The sequence below is a fragment of the Astatotilapia calliptera genome, chromosome 22 (assembly GCF_900246225.1).
Source record: "Astatotilapia calliptera chromosome 22, fAstCal1.2, whole genome shotgun sequence".
Lineage (NCBI taxonomy): Eukaryota > Metazoa > Chordata > Actinopteri > Cichliformes > Cichlidae > Astatotilapia > Astatotilapia calliptera.
Genome location: NC_039322.1, coordinates 33,079,642 through 33,104,903, shown reverse-complemented (window position 1 = coordinate 33,104,903; position 25,262 = coordinate 33,079,642). Strand labels below are relative to the sequence as shown.

Genomic DNA, 25,262 nt, shown 5'->3' with positions numbered 1-25,262 from the left:
ATCTATGCCCATGCAGTTAAACAGTTACTTCACTGTTTAAAGTGTGTGCACCAACATATTCTTTCTGCTCTGACTGTGAATTACTACCATTCATAACTGACTCAATTTCCTAATTGACACATGCAAATGTTGTAAGTGTAGATCCCACTGAGATGTCCCAGCAGACAACTTCACTTTTAAAACGGCAAGTAGATTATTTACAAGGTGCACTGCTGTTAAGAACATCATGTGAGAGATGAAAAAAAGACTCCCACCTCATTAAAATGAGTCAAGATTAAATATTAGAGTCTTTATATTTCAAGAGAGAATCTATTGTAAGAGTTTGACTGTTTTGTAAAAAAATATCACACATAAAAGTGGAATGAAAACTGTGACATTAGTAATAATCATATCCTAAGTGCACTGAACAACAGCCGATGCTAAGAAAATAAGCTCGAGGTGTTCACAACAACAGTCGCCTCAAGGTGCTTTATATTGTAAGGTAGAGCCTACAGAGAAAAAACCAACAATCATATGACCCCTATGAGCAGCACTGTGGCGACAGTGGGAAGGAAAAACTCAATTTTAACAGGAAGAAACCTCCGGCAGAACCAGGCTCAGGGAGGGGCGGGGCCATCTGCTGTGATTGGTTGTGGTGAGAGAAGGAAGACAGGATAAAGACATAAGAAAATCCACCTGCCAAACTCCTTGTTGACTGCTGGTGACTGCCCCAACAACAAACTTGCCCACTCTTGCTTAAAATATGACTTTAGCTGCTTAAACAAATGGATGAATGGAACCGTAGAATATCCTGTTCAGTCTGAGACAATCTGGGGAGCTGTTTTCAGCAGTTTACCCCTAACTGGATTAGTACTGGATGTGCACTGCTGCACGTTTTCAGTTATTGACAGTTTTTGCAGGGCTGGACTGGGACAAAAATGTATATGTGTATATATTTCATTTTGTATGATTATTATTATTGAAAAAGGTTTTAATCAGGTACAGTTGTTGTTGGGTTAGTTCTTAGTTGCCTGCAACATGTGACAATAATTAAAAGTCACACTTGAGCTATTAGCAGTGACTCGTGATCAAAGCAACCGTTCATTTTAATCCTTGAATCTCTCCCTTCCTGATTACGTCCCTTCATCTGTTTTCTTACCATTTAATTTCACCTTCCTCCATCTCTTCCTTACTTCTCCACAGCTGATGCGAGCAGCAGGTCTGGTTACTAGCTGCTTGTAGCTGTTACAAGCTGTTACTAGTTGTAACTAGTTGTTGCTGGTACTGTTCAAAGGTATGCCAGATTACCAGTCCAGCTCTGGTTTTTGCTCCAATGAACAGAGACAGTTGAAAAGCAAACACTGGAGCCTGTTCAAACCTGAAACTGTCTGAAGCACTGGGCAGCATTGTGGTTCAGTGGTTTTTATAGTTTTCTTTCTGAAGTATCTACCCCGTCACGAGTTTGGTAACTATGGTTCTCGTTCTCTACCTTGGTTGTTAGTTTCCTGTTGTGCTCTTCCCAGTTGTGTTGTGTGTCTGTCCAATATCTTTGTGTTCTGTCTCTATGTCAAGCTCACGTGTCTTTATCTGTGTGCGTATGTGATACTTGCTGTTTTATTGTGACAGACCCTCATCTCGTGTGTGTCTTCAGTTTTGCGTCCCCTCTCTGCCTGATTCCCTCTTTTGTATATATCGTCTGTTTCTCTGTCATCATCATCTTACCTTCCCTCACACTGTGTGTTCAGTTTGTGTGTAGCTTCCCAGTGAAGAAAATCCTTAGTATCAGCCCAATGTGAAGTGTCACTGATTACTAATTGTTTGCCCTTCTTTTCAATTTAACTCAACAGATGCCTTTCCCAGATATCTTAGCAAAAGGTGATAAAGGGAAGAAGAAAACTGAGCAGGTGGCTGACCGTCCTCTTCCCTGAAATTATGTGCTCTCATTTGTGAAGAGAATGGGATGCCATGGCAGACCAGCCAGTTCCAGTATTCTTTGGGGAACGTCAGACGATTTGGCTGGTGCTGGAATGTGAGCGCGTCCCGCTACTAAAGGACTGGCAGCGTTTGTTCTGTTCCTCATTGCACAAAGACAGCGGTCCTGAGGCACAGTGCTTACCTTTCTACAGTCCTGTCCTGCTTCCCCTGGTATCTCTACCACAGTCTTTCACAGCGAACGTCAGCTGCACCTAAACTGAAACATAACTCTGCCGTCTGCACAGAGTTTCTGCAGCACCAGCGAAACGTTCAGCGTGATTCTTGGTTTAGTTGCCAGATGTTTTTCATTTTAATTCTGCTTGTTTTTTATAGCTCAATAAAAGCCTTTTGAACACAGTTATTTGTTTTTCAAAACAAATTGTTGTAGTTTTCTGTTTTGGTCTGTTTGTTAGCAGAATTAAATGTTCAGGCACAGGAAGTGAGTTTTCATTGTAAAACAAAATCTCATCAATCCTTTGTTCTTTTTTTGTAGTTTTAAGTGAAAATTTACATAAAGACATACAGCAGCAGAAGATTTTTATTACTTTAAAATGTTTTTAACAACAAATATAGCAAAGTGAACAGTACTAATGTTTTTATGGCAGTATTATCATGTTATTACATGAAGTAAAGCCAGTGTTTATTAAGCTCAGGTCTTTCAGTATTCACATCCATCAGTGTGTAGTTGGTAAGAACTGTAATTAACAGTATACTGTAATTACTGTAATTGCACTTTTTTTAAAATAGCTGGTAAATGATGGTATTAATTATGGAATAAAAGTACCAGATTTTTCACATAAAACGACTTTTTTATTATCTTGTAAAAATATGGACATTTTCTTTATTTTAATTGTGAAAAACTTGATGGTAAATTTCTCTTATTTTATGCATTTGTTTCTGGCGCTCCAGCTGCCAGAGTGTTACCAGCATGCTTGGCAGAGAGAGAACCTGACGCTGTTTAAAGGTTAACATGGATTCTTTTGTGAATATTAAATGTTTTGCTCTTGTAATGACCTTTAGTGGTCGATCACTCCTAGAAGAGTAACTGTTGCTCTTGACAATTTTGAACGTGGACTTTGTATCTGAACTCTTCAGAGGTGGCTTTGTAACCTTTTCCAGTGTGCAAAGCAACAAGAAATCTTTTCACTGAATTCTTCAGAAATCTTCCTTTTTTAGCACATATCATTCATTGATTAGGTTCTCCTTCTGACTTATAAATTCATTATTTTTTATGTTATTTTTCTGTGAAAATATGGAAAATCTCAAAGGATTCACAAACTTTTGCTATACTTGTCTTAACACCTTCATGTTTGATACTGAGAGGCATTCAGTCTGTTACCACATGGCTGTTTCCAGGTCACTGATAATCCTCCCCAATCTTCTTTTCTCCTCATTAGCCATCTTACCCGCTGCTGCGCTCACAGTGAAGCCTGTGACTTATTCTGAAGAACACTAATTTCACATGCTGTGGCTTGGACCTTATGTTAGTGCTGGGAATACTGGTAAATAGTAATATATGCTTCCACTGTATGTAATACTGGGACATGACAGCTAAATGGATGTTTAGATCAGCAAAGAACTTTGAAATGAAGCTAATAAATGCATCGTCTCAAAGAGCAAACTGCGTTTTGATGGTCACATCAGTGTGGTTTGACTGATTCTGCAGCTACACCTGGTTTGTGTATAACGGGGTCTGCAGGTGAAACAACCCGAAGGGAGATTTTTGAGTCAGATCAAGATTCCCCAGCAAAGCATCAGGATAGAAATCAAGAAAAACAGCAAGATTCCTAACAAAAGGTATGTCCACACGTGACACATGTTGACCTCATATGTGTTTATAAAAACACTTTACATGTTGTGTGCTAATGTAAAAATTCATAACTAGAGACGTGTTGTTCAGCTAACATACTGCAACAAGTAACAAAAAAGGAACATCGGTTGGTTGAAGACTTAATCGAACTCACAATGAAGGCTTGTCTTGTTGGATGTCATGTATATACTACTGACATGTACAAAGCAAGGGCAGGAACTGCTTTCTCTTCACTTCTCTGTGTACCATAGCCTGAGACATCCTGCATGTGAACTTCACTCAGAGATGGAGAAAGATAAGCACAACAGACCAGGAGAGGAGGAAGCGCAGTTATATTCAAAGGTAAGGATGCTGTTTGATAAACTGGAAATATAAAGTTTACATGTAAGTGTTTTTAAACCAGATGCTGTGTCTGTACATGTGACAGTGTCTTGAACAAAGGTAACTTTGTGTTATTTAAAAACAGTCATCAGATTAGTGCAGGTTAACTATTAGTTTACTGTACTGTGAAGTTAAAGTACTGAACAGCATGTGACTGGTGCTCATGGTCAGAGTTACATCTAGTGTTTAAAGTTAAGCTGGTGATGCTTCAGTCAGTCATTGAACTTTCTACTGTAGAGCATAGAAATCAGCCAGGACAAAGGCTGCTGAATGCAGTGGTATAAATGCACTCAGACCAGCACACATCAGCTGATCACAGCCTGCACACTAAAGACATCTCAATGGAAATGATTGTGCTCATCTGACTCATTTCCCTGTTTAGAGACAAAGTTGTTCTCTACAACAGGACATAGCCATTATTTATTTATTTATTTCCTTCTTTTTCTCTGCTCGTGTTCTACAAGCTAAGTCCACTTATTAGACTTGTTGGTATTCCCCGTGTACTGACATTATTTTGTTACTAGAATAATATTTTAGCCTTCTTACTTTGAGTACTTTTCAGAGCATGTACTTTTTCACTTTTACTTGTGTAAAAAAGTTGAATCTGACCATCCTGCAGCTGGACTAAACATCACAGCTGTCCTACAAACCAGTTTCCTGTCAGGATTTTGCTTTTTTGTTTGTTTTGTGTGTTTACTTATTTCTTCCTGGAAAGATAAAAAATATCACTCATCTAAACGATATGAGATGGAAACCTGTTGGTCATTAGTCAAGTAGTCAAACCCACACCAAGGTGTCCACATATTATTTCTAAAGGCCTTGTTAAAGAGGAGGCCATGCTGTATACACCAGGGGTCTTAAAGTCACAGCCCAGGGCCCACCTGCGGCCTACTCACACTGATGTGAGGAGATATAATGCAGCTTTAAAGTGACTTTTTTGTTTGTTGTTGAGTGAAATGTTAAAATAAGTTCTTCAAATGATTGAATATGAAGGCAACATGAGCAGAGGCACAAACATGAGAGGCTGTGTTAGTTCACTGACAGACTCACAAACTAATGCGCACACTTATGTCTGCACTTCGGTTTTGTTAAATATGAACACAATGACAGCAGAAGTGCTGCCACGTGTGCACAGGCAGAGAGGACCAATGAGTTTATTTGGTAGTTCAATGAAAGGCTTCAGTTAGTTAAGAGGGAGGAAAATGCAGTTTTATCTTATTATGCAATATTTGATATTTAAAAAACAACTACATTTTCAGAAATGTTTCTTTGTTTGTTGGTTTGTTTGTTTGTACTACTTGAACACTAACGTGGCCCACAGCGCATTTGGTTTGAGACCCCTGGTACACGCAGCTTGAACCTGGGGCCTGAGGAGGGCCTGTTGCTCGGACGTTGTAATGAGTACGGCCGCCCTGCAGGTGGAGGCCGGGCTTCCTAGATCTGCGAATGGGAGGAGGCATTGTTGTTATAGTAAAGGCTGAACCACGGTCAGCGTTTTCTCCTCGCGTTACTGATCCGCGAGTGTTGGACAGAATATTGGTGGTTTGGGAGCGATGGAAGGAAAACGGGGAGGAAAGGAAACGTAAGCTGACTTTTCTGTCTTTGTGTTGTCGCTCTGTAAGTTTTTCTAAGATAGAGTTATTTAGCACACAAGAAACTGTCGTCATTGCATCGTTACTCCACGTAAAACGCCCCAGCAGTAATCTGTAAACTCTGCGGGCTGTGCTGGCGGAGCCGTCCGCGTGCATGTGTCGCGTTACAGGGTCGAGCTCATCTTCAGGTTCGTGTTTTTTAAATGAGCGACATCTCCACACTGTGGAAACGTCGAGGCGCTGCCTGAGCTGTGACTCTTCATCACAGCAAGAAACAAAGACACAGCTGAACAAACAAAACGCAGCGACGGACCCATGTTCCTCCTCATGTTCCTCCTCATGTCCTCCTCATGTTCCTCCTCATGTCCTCCTCATGTTCCTCCTCATGTTCCTCCTCATGTTCCTCCTCATGTTCCTCCTCATGTTCCTCCTCATGTCCTCCTCATGTTCCTCCTCATGTCCTCCTCATGTTCCTCCTCATGTTCCTCCTCATGTTCCTCCTCATGTTCCTCCTCATGTCCTCCTCATGTTCCTCCTCATGTCCTCCTCATGTTCCTCCTCATGTTCTCCTCATAGGTGATATCTCTGATTTCTAAACCTGTAGCTTTGATGCTTAGGCATATAAACATTAACGGAGTTACACAAACTCACCGTTGAAACAACACAAATCAATGCATTTGATTAGAGGACTGGACGGTAACGTGTGTGCATGTGTCTCAGATGGAGTGATGGACAGCAGAGTATGTGAACTTCAGTGTAAACGAGGCCAGACTCCATTATTCCTGCTGTGATGGAGATCCCCATCCTGCTGCCACTCGCCCTGGCCTTGCTGGGGTTTCTGTGCCCATGTGTGACAACACTGACTCCCAGAGTCTCCTTCCCCATGGGTGAGTGAAGCCTTTGAAACATCACGTGCATTTTTACCCCCTTTATCATGTTGGGTCATTTAAATGTATTAGGGATAGAACAAAGCACAGCGATGTGTTTGTTCTCTCACGTCTTTCATATACGAAATCGATTCTTGTGCACAGATATTGTGCTGAAACCTCATGAATTTAAAAAAAGGGCAAAATCATGTTAATCAAATTAACTGGGACACAAATGTAGTTGACAGTTATCATGTTAGATGGAGTACTGTGAGATTGTACACTTCAGTGTCTGATTATAATGCAAGTACAGGGCACTGTTTCAGTGCTTGTTTCACATGTAAGTAAAAAAAGAGGTTGAAATTCTGGAAGATGCATAAAAAATAACAGCAATAGTATCCGTGCACAACCACTTTCAGATCTCTTCAGAGATGTTCGGTCAGGTTCTGGTTGGGCTACCCAAGAACATCGACACAGTGAAGCCGCTCCTTTGTTATCTTGGCTGTGTTTCAGTACCTCTGGAGCAGGTTATCATCAAGGATGTCTCTGACCCTGACTAGTCCCCTAGTTCCTGATGGTGCATGATGCAGCCCCCACCGTGCTTCACTGTAGGGATGGTAGGGGCCAGGTGCTAAGCAGTGCCTCCAGAGTATCCTCCACATATGGTGCTTGGTATCTAGACCACAGAGTTAGATCTTTGTCTCATCAGATCAGAGAATTTAGTTTTTCATGGTCTGAAAGTCCCTCAGGTGACTTTTCCACCTGGCCGTACAGGCCTGATTGGTGGAGTGGTGCAGAGATGGTCATTCTGGAAGTTTCTCTTTTCTCCACAAACCAACAGTGGAGTTCTGTCAGAGTGACTTTGAACTTCTTGATCATCTGCCTTACAACGGCCCTTTGACTCCAAGCGCTGGTTCCAAACTTCTTCCTGAGGCCTCTGTGCTTATTGGGACCTTCAATGCTGCAGAAATGTTTCCTCTCCCCAGATCTGTGTCTTGGTTTAATCCTGTCTCCGAGGTCGGCACACAGTTGGTTGGACTTCACGGCTTGGTTTGTGCTCTGACATGCACTGTCAATTATGGGGCCTTAGACAGGTGTGGCATCCAATCAGCTGGATTTATCACCAGTCACGTGGCACTTCACAGATTATCAGTGGAAACAGAATTGAGCTGACCTCAAGTTTGAGTGTCGTAGCAAAGGCTGTGAACACGTATGTACGTTATATTTTTTTACATTTCAACCTTGTTTCACTTTGTCATTATGGACTATTGTGTTTAAGCTTTGAGGTAAAATGAATCAGGTTATAATGAAATGTGGATTCTTTCTGTGTGCACTGTGAATTGTGTGTTTAGTGTTGAATAAGTGACTAAATAGCGTGGTCACAATATTTTCTGTGGCATAATAAACGTGGAAGAGACGTTTCGCAGACACCGAGTTCTTCGACATCTAAGCAGTTAACACTCTGTAGCCGGTTATATCTGGATCCTTTTAGTTATCTGTGGATATTTAATCCTAACATGCTTTGTCCTGATACAAACTGCTGTTTGATAACAGATAGTCCTGGGAGACGTCTCATCCGCTTCAACAGCCACGATGTCAGCAACACCACCACGCTGCTGCTCAGTGAGGATGGGGACATATTATATGTTGGAGCCCGGGACTCTGTGTTAGCACTGAATGTTAGCCACAAGGACAGCATCATACTGAGGAACAAGGTAGGGGCTGACTGTTGACAGATGCACACTTATGCATATTGACATAAAGTCACTTGAGATTATGCAAATGCAGATCAGATGGTCTCTGTTAGGAATTAGACTGTGAGGCTCTAAACAGACGTCCATGTGACTACCAATTGTTTATGACGGCCCGACTGCAGAGACAGTGAAACAACCATGTCTGTGCCCTGCTGGTGGACTTCAAAGAAGCCTAACAAGAAGGACTACTTGGCTGTCAAGTCTTCAGCTTCACAATCACTGCTTCACCATCACCTGTACTTTTTTAAATTTAAAGAACTCAAAAGAAAAACAGCACATTTTTTATTAAACTATTCTAAAGTATTTTTGCAAAACATTGCAGGCAGAGTCTCTGTTGCCAAGTTAAAATATATTGAAATATTTATTGTGTTTAAAGCATGAAATACTGGCTCAAAGATAGACGAGGAACCTGGCGCTTCATCCTTGTAGCCTGCACACCACAGCCTGCTTCTATTTTCATTCATTTTTTTTCACACTTGACGTTCAGACAGTAGTTTGAGAATTAGATCAGGACCTTTTCCACGTCTCCTTTCTCGTGTACTCCTATGTTAGCTAAGCTTGCCACATCTTGGCACAATCCGATAATCCAGTCTGTGGACTAGAGAGTACGTCCAGTATGACTAGTTTGACGTTTGTGTACTCGTATGTACCTCACACATTCAGTGTCACAGTTTGCAATAATCACACAGTAAAAAAGTGAAAGCATTTTTAACTGTTCCTGTTTGATGTGCTATTTAAGTCAGGAGACCACGATGCAGAAACCAGTATTTTATGTAGAAGCAGGCAGCTTTTTAAAATCGCTAAATGAATTTCTAAAGGTCCTTCTAAACATTCGGACAAACACAAACTGGGTTAAATCCTTTGTGACTGTAAAACTTGTAGTGCCTGCTTTTGGTGTATTTTAAAAAAAATGCAGTCTCGAAAAGAAATGTGTTCTGGCCCGTGCTGTGATCTTTCACATCACGATCTTTACACAAACCTGCGGCTGTGGTTAATGTGAAGAACTTGATGAACTCTCCTCTTCTCTCAGCTGGACTGGACTCCTTCACATGAAGACCTTGAGCAGTGCTCCATGAAGGGAAAGAAAATGGTAAGTGTTCTGTTTGAATGTATGAACAAATGCTTTGAACCTGTTAAATTACAAATATACAAACCAAACGAGACAAAGGTGCCAATAATGTTCCAGCCCATATGGAAAAGATAGATATAGATATATATAAGATATATATAAATCTTATAAAGTTTGTATCTGTCTTGTATGAAACTTGTATGAAAAGCATACAAGAGTGAAAACAGATATAAGATCCCTTGAAAAATTATATAATGAAACTTGTATGTTTTGTATACTTACTAAAAAAAAAAAAATGAAAGTACTGAGAAAGTGGCCACTTTCATGAGTAAATCATATGTTTTTACTATTTCTTTTCCATATGGGAGCTGGCAGTTACAGTCCCTTTTGATGTAACATGAGAATGTTTGAAGTTGAACCAACAGGTCCTGGTTTAGACAAACCGTTAACAGTTTTACATGAGCTGGTTTTGTTGAAATGTTAAACTTTGTGTTTCCAGGCTGATTGTCCCAATTTCATACGTGTGCTGCAGTTCCTGAACACCAGCCACATCTATGCCTGTGGAACGTTCGCCTTCAGTCCACGCTGCACCTACATCGTAAGGCATTTAAGTTGTTAGTTTGTTTAACACTGTGACAGTGTTACAGTGTTACTCACTGTTTAGTGATTGTAGCATAAACTTGATACAAAAAAGCTTGAATTTCCCTTTTTGTGTGTTTGTAGAAATGGTCCATTTAGCATTCACTTCAGTAGCAGCTTGACTTTTTCTCCTTGTCTTCCCAGAACACTGACACATTAACAATGAGCCTCAAGCCTGATGAAGGGAGAGGTCGATGCCCCTATGACCCTTATCAACGCAATACGGCTCTCGTTGTAGGTGAGGAAATGATGCCACAGCATGACTGGATTATTACAACTCTATTTTGGTGTCTCCCAGTGATCCCTGTCCTGTCCCTGTCCCAATCATCCCTGTCCCAGTTATCCCTGTCCCAATCGTCCCTGTCCCAATCGTCCCTGTCCCAGTCGTCCCTGTCCTGTCCCTGTCCCAATCATCCCTGTCCTGTCCCAATCATCCCTGTCCTGTCCCAATCATCCCTGTCCCAATCATCCCTGTCCTGTCCCTGTCCCAGTTATCCCTGTCCTGTCCCTGTCCCTGTCATCCCTGTCCCAATCATCCCTGTCCCAATCATCCCTGTCCTGTCCCTGTCCCAGTTATCCCTGTCCCAATCGTCCCTGTCCTGTCCCTGTCCCAGTTATCCCTGTCCCAGTTATCCCTGTCCCAATCGTCCCTGTCCTGTCCCTGTCCCAGTCGTCCCTGTCCCAGTTGTCCCTGTCCCAGTCGTCCCTGTCCCAGTCGTCCCTGTCCCAATCATCCCTGTCCCAGTTATCCCTGTCCCAGTCGTCCCTGTCCCAGTCGTCCCTGTCCCAGTCGTCCCTGTCCCAATCATCCCTGTCCCAGTTATCCCTGTCCCAGTTATCCCTGTCCCAATCGTCCCTGTCCTGTCCCTGTCCCAGTCGTCCCTGTCCCAGTCGTCCCTGTCCCAGTCGTCCCAGTTATCCCTGTCCCAGTTATCCCTGTCCCAGTCATCCCTGTCCCAGTCGTCCCTGTCCCAATCATCCCTGTCCCAATCATCCCTGTCCTGTCCCTGTCCCAATCATCTCTGTCCCAATCATCCCTGTCCCAATCATCCCTGTCCCAGTTATCCCTGTCCCAGTTATCCCTGTCCCAGTTATCCCTGTCCTGTCTCTGGCTGGTGGAAAATGCAGGATTGCACAGCTGCAGGATTTATTGGGGAATTCACAGCATGAAGCACTTTTGATGACTTCAAACACGAGCAGTTTTGAAGTTAACCTGGGTAGTAATGGTTCTTGCAGAGCTTATTACCTTCAGGCTGCAGCTGTGCAGTGTTTGCTGTGACCACCTTTATCCTTCATCAGAGCCTGAACTCGGTTCAACACAGTATGAACTTTGTTATGTTTCTTGTTATTTCTTTAATCGCTCTCAGGAATAGTTGTCCATGTTCTTGGAGGACATTTCAAACCTCTTATTTGAATGTTACCCCAACCTGTAAATGCCTTTTTTTCGATTAGCGAAGGCTAATCCACGATGATGGGTGTGCTTTTACTGCATTATCAGCCGGTTTGGGATCTTTGTGTTGCTGAACATGAAGCCATTACCAATCAGAATCTTTCCATTAGTAGATTTTTGATCATTGTTTTAAAGATAAAAGGCCTTATTTTATCTTTTACCTTGAAGAAGGTCGGAGGTCCAAAGTAAGGTGATATTTAGAATGTGCATGTCTCAGTACAATGGCAGTAAGAAACACTGCTTTAAATGGCTTCATATATCATCATTATCACTTTGACCTGCAGATCAGTCTGTTGACCTTGAGGAGGTCAGAGGTCAAATGTGACATGACATTTTAAATCTTTATCAAATACTTTCTGCATGTTGATTGCGCACGCCACACATGCAAGTTATAGCGCGACCAATAAATCAGCTTGGTGAACGTAAGACGGTGGATTATTGACATGATTCTACTGTGTAAAGTGGAATCACGTTGAGTCCACTGAGAACTTTCATCGTGTTTACAGACAGTGTGTATGCACACAACCATGCTGCCAACAGTGTGTATGCACACAACCATGCTGCCAGCAGTGTGTATGCACACAACCATGCTGCCAACAGTGTGTATGCACACAACCATGCTGCCAGCAGTGTGTATGCACACAAACGTGCTGCCAGCAGTGTGTATGCACACAACCGTGCTGCCAGCAGTGTGTATGCACACAACCATGCTGCCAGCAGTGTGTATGCACACAAACATGCTGCCAGCAGTGTGTATGCACACAAACATGCTGCCAACAGTGTGTATGCACACAAACATGCTGCCAACAGTGTGTATGCACACAACCATGCTGCCAGCAGTGTGTATGCACACAAACATGCTGCCAGCAGCCACAAAGATGGTCGAATATATTTTCATTGTGTCGCTGTTGCTCGTCAGTATGATGTTAGATGTTGTCATGTGTCTCAGATGGAGAGCTTTATACTGGCACTGTGGCAGACTACAGGGGGAACCGGCCAGTCATCTCAAGGCACCTCAGCGAGGGCAAGCGTGTCGACCTGAAGCTGGATGACACATTAGGATGGTTGGAGGGTGAGTGCAGCGAGTTCTTCCCCAACCTCAGATATTTGAATTTCTTTAATATTAGATACGTTTATGGCGTCTTAGATCAGTATCAATCCATTTGTTTGCTGGCACATCTTGTCTGTTACCTGTTATGTGGTGGGAATCACAAACATTGTAATAAGTGTTTCTTATTTCTGTTTAATTCTTGAAAATGTACTTGGATTTCCAGCTTTACCATGTCTTTCACACATTGTTTCCAGTAACTTACATTTCTGCTTATGTTACCTTCTGTTTGCCATAGATCCAACTTTCATCAGTTCCACATTTATTCCAGATGAAGAGAAAATTTATTTCTTCTTCACTGAAGTGGGCAGAGAGTATGACTTCATCGACAAGTTCATCGTCTCCCGCGTCTCTCAGATCTGTGTGGTAAGTGGGAACGACGGTGTCTACGAACCGTCCAAAGAGATTCTGCAAAGATTTAGCAGTGCTCTGATATTTGGAATTTTCTCCCAGGAACAAACAAACTTCACGAGCAGACCAAACCCGTCACGCAAACACTAATAGTCCTCATTCAGACACAGGAAACAGACAGCCAGTCACATGTGTGTCCAAGGCTACAGATGCAGTTATAGCATAACAAACCTTAAAATGCACTGAATGTTATGTGTTTATGAAATACAATGGGTGAATGTGCCTGCAAAGCCCTTTTAGTGGTCAGTAAGGCTGAATGTCACCATCACAGGCTGTAATAACAACTTTGTCTCTTTTGATCTTCTCAACATGAACTGGAGTGATGTCAGTATTTAAGAAATCCCCCTGTAAGGTAACTTCTTAGTGCGTCTGACGGTGCAGGGGAACTTAGTCAGCAAGGTGAAGCTGAATTTGTGACTCCACCCACATGACTGGATGACATCTCCAAGATTTCTACCTGTCAGGATTGTTATTCATAATTCTGTCAAAGGGCTGTAACTCTGACCTTTCTGTAATATTATGTACATGATAACATCACAGTGTTCTCTCATTTGTCAGAGTGATGTTGGAGGTCAGCGGACCCTGCAGCGACGCTGGACCACGTTCGCAAAAGCTCAACTGCTTTGCCAAGCTGACCATGAGCTGCCCTATAATGTGCTCCAGGACATAGACACCCTCCTGCCTGCAGAGGGCGCTCCTGTGGATGACATACTCTTTTATGGCATATTCACCTCTCAGTGGTGAGTGATGATGTCTCCTGAAAAAAATCACCATGTTTCCATTAATACAAACTTGCTGTTGAGATTGAGAAGCACAGTTTTCAGATCTTTGACCTACTGTGTAGGTGAAGCATGCGTAGATTTGATCTTTGGGGCATTTAGAAAACTGCAGTGATGTATCCATGCCATCTGACCGGGGAAGCATTCAAATCTGAGGGATGTGCTCTTCTGTACCAGTCAAGGAAGGCTCTCGTCATGCTCACGAGTCCTCCAGGCAGTCTTTCTGTGGCCTTCAGGGGCGAATTGAGGGTTGATATAACCAGGGCTGCACATAAGTGGTCCGCAGGTGTCAAAATAAAAGACGCGCACCAGATAAGAAGTTGCAACGCACGTAAGATTTTCTGGAGGAGGACAGACATTTGTTTAGAACTCTTAAAGATGTCGAAGAAGCTCCTTTAAGCAGTTACTTTGGTGTTCCTCCACCTCCAAAGAATAGCAGAAGGAGTCCGAACCACAAAAGAAGCGCGTATCCTCGGAAAAGTGGTTGCAGGAGGTGAGCTGGCTTCAAACAAATGATGAACGCACAGAGATGTGGTGCAGAATGTGCCGTGAAAATCCCACTCTAGTGGACAAAAACACTGCCTTTGATATGTACGCAAACGCGCGCTGCAACTTCTTATCTGGTGCTCGTCTTTTATTTTGACACTTATGTGCACCCGTGGACATAGAATACAACAGAGAAGAAATACAATTTAAAGGACGCACATTTAAGAATGAAACAAGTTGCTTGCCGTAGTTCCATGTTTCTGATTCTTCGTGACTGTATTCTTAATGTTTGTTTTTGATTAACCAGGTCTGTCAACTCTGGGCGATCAGCAGTGTGTTCCTTCCGCCTCACTGACATCAAATCGGTCTTTTCTGGTAACTACAAAGTCCTGAACCGGGACACATTACAGTGGAGTGCACGGGTTCAAGAGAAGGTCGCAAATCCAGGCGAGGTAAATGGTTACTTATGAAAACTTATTTAGAGTAAAGTCTCCATGAACCAGCGGGTGTACGTGCACACACGCTGCCTTCATGTGCAAAAACTAATTACATATTCACAGCTGTGAGAAACTTTAATTCTCAGATGTAAAAGTTTCACGATTATTTGTCGTCTTCTTCCACGTCATTACTGCCGTCTGGTCCTTCCTGCTTTCTCACTACTTCCTACTTCTGCTCTTGGTACCAAGTTCACACTTTCACAGTTAGCTTAGCATTCTTTATACAGATGTGGATAAAATTATTAGCATGAAATTTCAAGTTTTTGTCAAAATTTTGACAAAACAGAACAAAGGATTTCCAACATAGCATTTCTAAGCATGCTAGAAAGCATAAATGATATATATTTATTCACAATAATAGAATTATCTGAGAAAGTGTTTTTTCCAGGGTCAGTATAAATTATCCCTGAATAACAAACCAGGTTGTGCAATGATGTGCTTTAACTCTTTAAAGCTGAAAGCTTATAAAATTAAGTTAAAACTGAGGTTCCAGTGTCTCGTGTGTCACAGAGAAAGCAGCAGCCGAAAACCAAATCAAATCTGTTTACATGAGAAAAATGATTTTTGATGCTCACAAAGCAGGAGATGGATACTCAAAGTTATCGCAGCGTTTCCGAGTTGTTCTACTGAGATGTATCATCGAGAAATGTAATGAGAGCCGAACAGGACAGAACAACTGTTGCAGAAGTGAAAGATTTTAAGAAAACGCTGCCACAACACGAGTGAATGACTTGGCCGAGTTGGGAATCGGAGTCTCAAAGAAGATGATCACTTGACTCCTGCACAGGAACTTACGACCTCAAACCAGACTCAGCCTGGAGCAGGATTAGGGGAAGTGCGTGCTTTGGTCAGATGACATTAAACTACAGCTCTTTGAGATGCTTCTTATTTTTGGATTTATGAAGAAGAAGGATATGTGACCATTTTAAACCTCAAGCACTCGGCAGCAGAAACTGGGTCATCGTTTGTCTTCCAACATGACAACAACTAAAACGTACGTCTCTCCTGGTGAACGTTATCGACTGACCTGCACAAAGCTCCGGATCTCGCTGAAAATCTGTGGGTGAACTGAAGAGAAGAGTCCATGCCATCAAACCTGGAGGAGCTACAACAAACGACTGCAGCCTGATATACAGCAAAAAGTGAAGAATAGCATCGGGGAGCTAATAATGTTAACCTCAGTATTTATTGGTTTTTTGGAAAGAAAAAAAAAGTTTGGATGAAGTTATTTGGAAAGTTGTGTCAAAAATTCCTTTCTCTGTTTAGTAACACCGGGGAAATTCAGTTTACCAAAGTAAATGATATTTTTTCTAAATGCATCTGATAACGACTGTGTTGAGTCTGTTCCTTCCCATTCCCTGCAAGGCCACCTGGGTTGGCTGGAAGACTGTTTACTTAGCCTGGCAGGGCGAAGGACACTGTCTCAGCTGAACTATGGACACGCACACACATACATATACTGATACTGATAAGCACTCACCGACGCATCACCCTCCCTACCCCGGATCCAACGCCACCTCCAACGCTTACCTCCCCTCTGATCTGGACATCGGGTCAGTTGGAGGCGCAGTCCAGTATCTCCCCCTCCTGCAGGAGGGGGAGATACAGGAGAGGTGGAGGAAGATCTCAGCCTGGGTGTTTATTGTCTTATGTAGTCTGGAAGATGAGTGGATGGTGGGGTGGGTGCAGTTTTCTCTGTGGTGGGGTTGGGTGGACTGTCCCGGGCTCTGTGGGGCCGGGAGGCGCTGCTGCACTGGGCCCCGGTCTGGATGGGCCTGGGCCCCCTTTCCCTGGCGGGTCGCAGAGTATGGGGGTGCCTACTGGGGTCAGCGGGGGAGCTGGCCCCAGGGAGGGGTCACTTGCCCCTCCCTCCCTCCCCATCTCCAGCTGCCTCCCTCTTCCCGCTCCACCACAACCACCCACACATGCAGGACCTTGGAGTAGGGGTATGTCACCAGGGTGCAGAGGAGGCTACCCCCCCTCTGTCCCCTTCTGGCTGCCTCTGCCTCAATTTTATCCCACAACTTAGACATTCACATTACTCACACTCTCATTACACATACATGTAGGATCTTGGGGGTGGGCACGATACACGGAGTCCAAAGTACCATCAGGGTGTACACCTCACCCCTGGCATCGTTGCCCACCTCTCAATTTTAAATACACGTAGACATTGAGGGCCTAGCAGGAGGGACCATGCGCTTACCTGCTGCTCTCTGGCAGGTAGCTCCATGCCCTCCTGGGTTTTAATTGCACCTTAGAACACACATGCATCAACACTACAATGAGCGGGTGGAGGGAGGTTTGGAGTCTTCTCCCACCCCCATTCTCTGCGACCTGCTGGAGCGGGGGGGCTAGGAGGAGGAGTTGGCCGTCCGACTGCGGTCTGGAGTGTGGGGCCTCCCTGCTGCTGCGGAGTCGGGGCGGTCTGCCTCCCCCCACCGCAGGGAAAAGGGTAACACCACCTGGGTCTGGGTGCAGTTCCCCCTCCAGGGGCGGGGGCACCTAGACCCGGTTTGTAGAGTACGCTTGGGGAGTGTGATTGTGTGTACAGCGTCTCTTTATGTCTGTCTCCACGTTGGTTGAGTGTGGAGTAAGTGCATATGAGAGCATGAGGGTGGGAATGGATGTTTGTGTCTGTGTGTGCCTGTATGTCTGTGTCTATATGTCAGGCTGGGTATCAGACGCCACCTCTCTGGGGACATCTCAGGCCCTCCAAGGTTTGGAGGCCTATCTCCCCCTACCACCACTTCCCCTGCCAGTGGCGGACCCCCTCAGACATCGGTGCGTTGGTGGTTCTTTGTGTCCGGGGATGGGCGTCCGGGTACACACCGGCTCACTCCTTGGCGGCCGCTTATCGGGGCCTGGAGCCTGGGGCTCGCTCGGGCCACTTCGGAGGTGGGGTGCCCCCGGCCTCTCGGCCTGGGGCTCGGTCACTCAGGCACGGCTGGCTGCCGGCGGAGCTCACGGGCGCGTCACTGCAACCCCCCCTGGCTTCTGCTCCGCGGCTGCTGAGTGAGCCCTCATCTGGGACTCTCCTCAGCTCTTTCTGGGACAGTGGCGCGGCTGCCCCTCTGTTGGTCTTCCTTGGTCTCTTGTGTTCTGGGGGCCTCTGGATGTCTGGAGTTTTGATCTCCTCCATACCTGCTTCATGCCCTGGAGGACGGGGCTGTGGCCCCCCCACACCCTCTAGCAGATCATTACATGAAGGAACCTTTTAAAAAAACAAGCGCGTCCATGCTCACAGGTGTACACACGGGTGATCACACCCACAAACTACACCCTTTTTGGCTCCTACCTCAAAGCACACTGTGTTCTGTTGATCTTATGTGCTGCACAATAATGTTTAACATTTAGTATTTACTGTCATATTCCCATATATCATTGTGATGTTGTTTATTCTATTACTCTTGTTCTCTTCTGCTTGTTTTCTTTTTTCTTTCTCAGCAGGTGATCCAGGTGATTGATATATGTATTTTTTTTTTCTCTGCCCGTTCTGTTGGTTTTTGTTTTTTGCCCTTCTCCCCCGTCCCTCTTCTCAGCTGTTTCTCTTTCCCTCTTTCTTTCTCCCCTTCTTTCCCCCAGTCAAGTCTGTCCCGTATTCAGCAAGTGAAAATAAAATAAACAATAAAAGGTGAATCAAATGGACCATTATGGCAAGGCTGGGATGGTCAATTTGGTAAAGTAAATCCGTTGGGCATCTTTCTTTGCCTTTAGACAACAATTCTGATGCAAAAGAGCCAAACGGGACAGGCCAAAAAAAAAAAAAAAAAAAAGTTGGAGGCGCAGTAGAAAGATTGCAGCGGTCCCAGATCAGATGTACACACTGGAACTCTTCCCCATGTTGCTGTCTGTGTTTATTGTGCTGTGGTGTGTTGATATCTGTGCATTCCTGTATTATCCTTCTGTGTTGCACATTTCAATGTTTTTTTTCCTCGCTACCTGGCCTGACCTGTCTCCCCAATGTGATGTTTGTATTGTATGTATGGTCGGCAAGGTCTGTCATCTCGGTTGTGGGCAAAAGACCTGCAGCTGACAAATAAAGGCTATCTCATCATCATCTCTCATCATCATCTCTCATCATCATCTCTCATCATCATCTCTCATCATCATCTCTCATCATCATCTCTCATCATCATCTCACCCAGATTTTAACATATTTCCTTTTCCATACTTTCATATTTCAACACACCCACTAATGTGTTCAGAATATTGTAAACTTATTAACATCGACACTGTAGTCCTTATTATAAATGTTTTCTTAAAAATTCTTTAAATGCTCTACTTCACATTTCAAAGCGCTGTTCAGATTTGAAACATGTAACTATGGGCAACATAACAGTCGGCAGGGTGAAGTGGACGAGACCCACAGGCTGAGGTGTAACCTAAATACGTTAGAGCGTTGAGTGAGTGAGCAGGGAGCAGTTTCGCTGATGGCACGCTCTCTGCTGCTCATAATGTGCGATTAAAAAAGTGCCGCACAAATGGAAATGAATACAAAAATAATTAGTTTGTGTCAACTTTTGTGTTAGTGTGGCCTGCACAACGCCTCAGACAATGCCCTGCGCTTTGTCAAAGAGAACTTCCTGGCAGATGACAGTGTGCGAGCAGTTGGAAGGAACCTGACCATGGTGTCTGCTGAAAACACCTACAGCCACCTGACTGTCCAGAGGGTCCAGGCAGCCAACGGCAAACACTACACTGTCCTGTTTCTGCTTACAGGTAGGACTGCAGGCAGAGCAGTAAAATACACAACTAACACATTTCAAAGGCTGAACTCTTCCACGACTACCAGGCTGACACCTCACAGTACAGGTTATATCCTCTCAGCACTTCTTCTTGAATAGTTTTATGTTATTAATGATTTCTTTTCTGATGTTTCAGAGTCTGGTTACTTGCATAAAGCAGTGCTGCTACTCAGAGGGGCCCATATCATCGAGGAGATTCAGGTCTTTGAGCAGCCTCAGCCTGTCAGGAGCCTGAAGCTCTCCATACCCAAGGTGCACGCTGCTGCTGACGTTTGGTGGTTCAGTTCCATTTAGGTTTTTAGACTATTGGAGGCAATGGAGACAAAGACGTGGCAATGACCATAGAGAGTTCCTGTGTGCTGCTTTGAGGGTTAATTATTTATGTATTATTATTTAGCTCCAAGCTACACTGCTAAATAAAATAAAGGAACACGTAGGAAACCCATCTCAAGGTCATGCTGGACGTTCATACTGATATGGACCGACGGACACGTCAGGGACAAAAGGATGTCACATTGTTGGATGCAAATGAATTCAAAGACACACTGAAAGATCAAAATGAAACTAATGATATGGCAGACTGGTCCATTTTGCCCAGATTCCATTGCAGCAACTCAAAGTAGTGCTCAGTCCTTTGTATGTTTCCCACGTGCCTTCTATGCCTGACAGCATCAGGGGAATCTCCCAGTGAGACAGCAGATAGCGTCGTGGGGAATCACCTCTCTGAGCTCAGGGACAGTCGGAGGTGCAAACTGGCTGCATCGAATGGGACGTGACATAATGTCCCAGAGGTTTACCGTGCACTCGGTTCAGTTATCTATTATTTTTATGAACATGCTGGAGTCCTTAACTGATCAATTTGCAAGTCTGGGTAAAAAGTAGACTTGATCTCTGTGTTGTTCCAGATGTTCTGCAGGTAAACCGTTTGAACTCAGTTTTGCAAACTAGATAAAGTTTCTCCATCACAGTGAAGCAGGATGATGTCATTGCGACAGAGTACTATACAGACATGTCTGAAGGCTTATTCTGTCCCACTGCAGGGAGTGATTTATATCGGCACGTCGGAGGGCGTCGTGAAGGTCCCGACAGCTAACTGTTCTTTTTACTGGACCTGTGCTCAGTGTGTTCTGGCCCGAGATCCCTTCTGTGGTTGGGATCCTGCCAGTAGGGTCTGTGTGATGGTCTCTACAACAAACACTAACCTGTGAGTAACACTACATTTTTATTATGATTAATACGTTCAGCACACACGATCTGCTCACATATTTTATTATGAAACACAAGGTTGCACAATGAAACTACATCAGCTGAGGAAGGAGTCGGTAATACCAAACTGTGCAAAGCTAGTCAACTTTTATTCTTGACCTTGTAGCTTTTGAGCCGGTAGCACAGCTTTGTTTAAATGAATCATTTACAGGCGCGACCACACATCTGGATACTCCAGGTGGGATTATACAACATCCATGTAGGAATTTCCTCCCTCTCGGTCAATGTTTAATGGTCTTGTTCTTATCTACTTGGCACCTTTCTATTCTTCCTGAGCACTCAAAGCGCTCCGTGCAACTTTTTCCTCTGTGAAAGTGTGTTGTAACATTCACACACATCATACTTGGGTTTGTACCTTGCCCAAGGATATTTGGCAGATTGAAGCAGCCAGGGATCAAACCACCAACCTTCCAATTAATAGATGACTGCTTTGTGAATTTCATGTTTTTACTTCTGGTTTGAGGATTGGTCATCAGTGGGGAATCTGTGAAACCTAGTGCCCACCTTCTCTGTTAATGGTTTCCCTCCTCAGAGCCCAGGACATAGAAAGAGGAAACGCTGAAGAGGCATGCAGCAGTGTTTCATTAAATCACAAGAGCAGATTTGGTCCAAACAAACTGCCTGCGGGTGAGTATAACATCTTTTTAATATCTATTTTAGTCTGAAGATTAAATGGAGGAGAAAAGTCTAAAAGGAATGAAATAAATCATGAAAAGTCACACGTCTGAGGTTTTGTGTGGGCTGTGAGTCAAACATATAAAACATGAATTTGCTTTATTTAACTTTTACTTTTCTAATTTAGACATGATTGTGTGAAGTTCAGATTTTTCCAATAGATTCTTGTTTAGAAGCACGGTCATTGTTCTTAGTTTCTGTGATATCCAAACACCTGTTTCTGATGCAAACTATAATCTGTATGTCAGCCTCGTGTCCTCCAGGCGAGCTGGTGTCTGTGTCTCTGAACGAAGTCGTGCGGCTGCAGTGTCCTGCTGCATCACGACTGTCTCAGCAGCTCTGGGAGCGTCCCAACAGTCGGCTGTCCTCAGACTTGTATCTGAACTTGGAGGATGGGAGTCTGAGCTTTGTGGCCACCCCTGCCACACTGGGCCACTACCTCTGCCTGTCCACTGAAAATGGCTACCAACAGACTATGGCCATCTATCATGTCAAGCAGAAGACCAGCCCTCTGTCTCAAACTCCAACCAGCTACACCCAGCCTCGGACAAATGCCATACCCACAACACAATCTATGGCCAAGCCAGGATCTGGACTCCACATATCTGTAGGAACAGAAACGCACCAAGGAGAGTCTAAGACAACGCCATCCAACAGGAACACTCAAGTCACCACCAGACAGCTGGGCAAAAACCTGACCTCATGGACAAAGCAGCCTCGACAGAGAGAATTAGAGCTCCGGGATGGGGAAGCGCTGCTGGCCGCCCAAGCCCCATGCTATTTAAAGGAGCTGGTAATTGTGTCACTTTTGCTAGTGCTGTCCCTCAGTTTGTTAATCACCATATTTCTGTTTGTCATCACACAGCGCTGCAACCACAGAACAGCCCCACAAGCAGCAACCATAGACTCTGACAGAAGGACCCCTGTAGAGCAGGAGGCCCGAAGGGCGAATGTGTTTCTGAGCAAAAGGAATGAACAAGGACAGCAAAGTGGACATGGCAGCGAGTTGGTTTGTAACGCTGCGCTTTCAGGTTCTAATGGACATTTGCCTAACACCCCCATCTAAAGAGAGGTACAGTGTTACAGATGAAAAAAGTCACGTGGCACTCAAAGACTCCTGATCTATGGGAAGTCTTTGGCAACAGGAGGAAAAGGATTTAAAACTTTATTTGAAGGGCGAGGAAGTAACACAAACCATTTTAAAGTGGTTTTCATGGGATTTGACTTATTATTCTATACATGCAGTTTTAATGTCCTGGTGTACATTGAAATTACAGCTCAGTTTAGGTCACAAATAAGGTCCCATATGCAACTGAAAGTGGCTGCTGAGGGGGGCCATCCCAATCGGTAAGATCTGTGATCGTACTAATAAATCAAAGAACTGTGCGTGGGATCACTTTTCTCAACAGCCATTTACTGGCAGCATTTGTGAGTATTGTTGTGGTGGAATAAGAGGCGTGGGGAAATGAATGTCTCACAAATATAAAGCTTCAACCGTTACACCTAAGTGCCAGACCCTTCCTCGAACCCTCAAACAGGCCTTTGAAGGGTTGTGAAAAATGTCTTCCACAGTGTCATTGCTGTGATCTCAAATAGCCGGACAACAACACACAACAACACACAACAAGACTGTAAAATTACACAATTGCGCCTGTTCTGCACAGCTACATTTGGAACAGGCGCAATTGCTGTATAACCGTGTGTGTTGTAACTGCCCAGTCTTTTTCACAGCTCGAACTGGTGTATTGATGGAGATCAAACATTTGTCACACTTGGTACTGGACCCGCTGAGGTCCCAGTTCTGATAACTGACTTGTCTGTAACACTTTCACTGCTGATTGCCTGAAGCTGACACGCTTTTGTGTGGAAATAACTGGAATAAAGTTTGCACACGATTCTAAAAAGACGAATTTAGCAGCTGTTTCTGGCAGCCGTAGCTTTGGTGGTCAGTAATTGTGTTCTCCTAAACTGTAACATTTAGGTATTTGTAAGTAGTGGTGACAAAAACCTGGTTAAAATCTCTCTGAATAGGAGCACTGATCCAATGAAAAGCATAACTGTTGATTAGCTGTGACGTGTTGGTTCTGAATGTTCTGGTTGCTCGTCATATTATAGCTGGTTATGTTCTGACTATTCTGTTCTCTCTTGATAGCTTCATTTGGTAAAAGGTACAGTTCTGTCCAATGCAGCTGCTTCTTTAAATATTTTTATAGATTAGTCAAATGCAACACCAGTAACTGCCACAGTCGGCCAGTTGTACAGTTGTATGCACCTTTTAGAACAAGAAATCATTTGTTTCCATATATTACATTTTGATCAAAATGTGTAAGGATCAGAAAATGTATCCAAAGACGTGTGTGTGTGTGTGTGTGTGTGTGTGTGTGTGTGTGTGTGTGTGTGTGCGCGTGTTCACATAACTTTGTAGCACATGGTCAGGGTGAGTCAGCCAAGTTTCTTTTCTTGTGTGACAAAACAAAGTGAATGTGCCTTTGCTACATGTTATGTGACGATCCTGTGGAGCTGTTTGTACTTCTCACCATTTGGACATGTCAATAAAAAAATCATCCACAACTGTAATAAAGACTCAACATATTTATATTCACTTCAATAAACAGGTTTCTGAAATGTTATAAAATATATAAAAAACCATCACATTTTGTTTTATGTCTTCTCAATTTTTTAACGACTTGGAAATCCGTCTGCTCTGCCATCGTCCTCTCAGGACGCTTTTGTACAGCACTCAATGAACTTCTGTTAAAACCTAAGTAAACTACACAATTCACTAATAAAACCACCTTTCGCAGCATTAACTTGAACTTGAAGTCTTTCACGTTGCTGTGGAGGAATTTTGTCCCACTGCTTTACAGGGTTCCTTCGGTTCATTCATCCATAGTGTCTTTAAGGTCCTGCCACAGCATGTCATTCAGATTGGTTTGCTTGTATATTTACTGTTGTGCTTGGGATCATTGTCCTGCTGCGTGATCCAATTTAGGCAAAGCTTTAGCTTCTCAGAAAGATGGACTCACATTTGGTTTAGAATGCTTTAGTATATAGAGAAGGTGCCCAGGTCCTTTGGCAGCCCTCCACCATCATGTGTGACACTTGGTGAGAGATGTTTGTGCTGAAATGCTGTTTGGTTCTCACCACACGTGATGCTGTACATTAATGATAAACATCTCCACTTAGTTCTTTGGACAAACAGGAAGTAAACTGGTTTGTTTAGATCCAACTTTTCAAACCTAAGCTGTGCTGGCATATTCTTGGTTTGGTCACGTTTTCTTCAACAAACTTTGAGTTTCTCTCCCGACTGTTTCCATCCTGCTGTGTCTGAGCCAACTGACTGACATGTTTCATTTCCACGTTCATAAAGCTGCTATTGAACCTCACAGCAGAAGGAATTGGTTTATTTTTATTAACACTTTATTACCAATTTAAGATTATTGTAGCACCGTTTTTCTCTCGATGCCCAATGGTTTGTCAGAATTGCTCTGAAGCAGATGGGAAGTCTTTTTCGACGGCCTCTCCAAACTCACATGCTGGAATTCTTGTTTCAACCACCACCTGGGCTGCATTTCGCTTGGCCTGCTGATACGTGTCAGCTGCTTCTGAGAGGCTACCCCTCTGCCAGGGGGTTCCCAGCACACCCCATGTTTAGGTGTGCTAAGCCTGTCCTGCATCCTCCCCTGCCGTGTCCCCCCCTTCCTTACCAAAGAGGTGATGTTGTATGTCTCAATAGCAGGGATTGGTCCATCAGTGCTCTTCCTTTAACCGCAATCAG

General features: G+C 43.8%; 1 protein-coding gene across 4 annotated transcripts; it reads left to right on the top strand.

Moving 5' to 3' along the window:
* The first annotated feature begins 3,355 nt into the window (after positions 1 to 3,355).
* sema4ab (sema domain, immunoglobulin domain (Ig), transmembrane domain (TM) and short cytoplasmic domain, (semaphorin) 4Ab) lies at positions 3,356 to 24,134 on the top strand. Of its 4 annotated transcripts, XM_026156670.1 has the most exons (17): positions 3,356 to 3,455; positions 3,620 to 3,750; positions 4,015 to 4,105; positions 6,457 to 6,623; positions 8,157 to 8,317; positions 9,387 to 9,446; positions 9,925 to 10,023; positions 10,209 to 10,302; positions 12,464 to 12,586; positions 12,861 to 12,988; positions 13,592 to 13,773; positions 14,606 to 14,750; positions 19,328 to 19,517; positions 19,680 to 19,795; positions 20,584 to 20,747; positions 21,342 to 21,436; positions 21,733 to 24,134. In XM_026156670.1, exons 4-17 carry the CDS (start codon positions 6,527 to 6,529, stop codon positions 22,548 to 22,550), a joined length of 2,472 nt encoding a protein of 823 aa, XP_026012455.1. In that variant the 5' UTR covers positions 3,356 to 3,455; positions 3,620 to 3,750; positions 4,015 to 4,105; positions 6,457 to 6,526; the 3' UTR covers positions 22,551 to 24,134. The 4 variants fall into 4 exon arrangements, with proteins under 4 accessions (XP_026012455.1, XP_026012456.1, XP_026012454.1 ...); XM_026156671.1 differs by having other exon boundaries at positions 3,653 to 4,105; XM_026156669.1 differs by having other exon boundaries at positions 3,620 to 4,105.
* Positions 24,135 to 25,262: the final 1,128 nt, after the last annotated feature.

Excerpts from the sequence above, each read along its gene's own strand:
- sema4ab (XM_026156671.1), top strand. The coding sequence starts at position 6,527 with ATGGAGATCCCCATCCTGCTGCCACTCGCCCTGGCCTTGCTGGGGTTT. Across the intron at positions 9,447-9,924 it reads CCATGAAGGGAAAGAAAATG|GCTGATTGTCCCAATTTCAT; the intron begins GTAAGTGTTCTG and ends TTGTGTTTCCAG. Across the intron at positions 19,518-19,679 it reads TGTCCTGTTTCTGCTTACAG|AGTCTGGTTACTTGCATAAA; the intron begins GTAGGACTGCAG and ends CTGATGTTTCAG.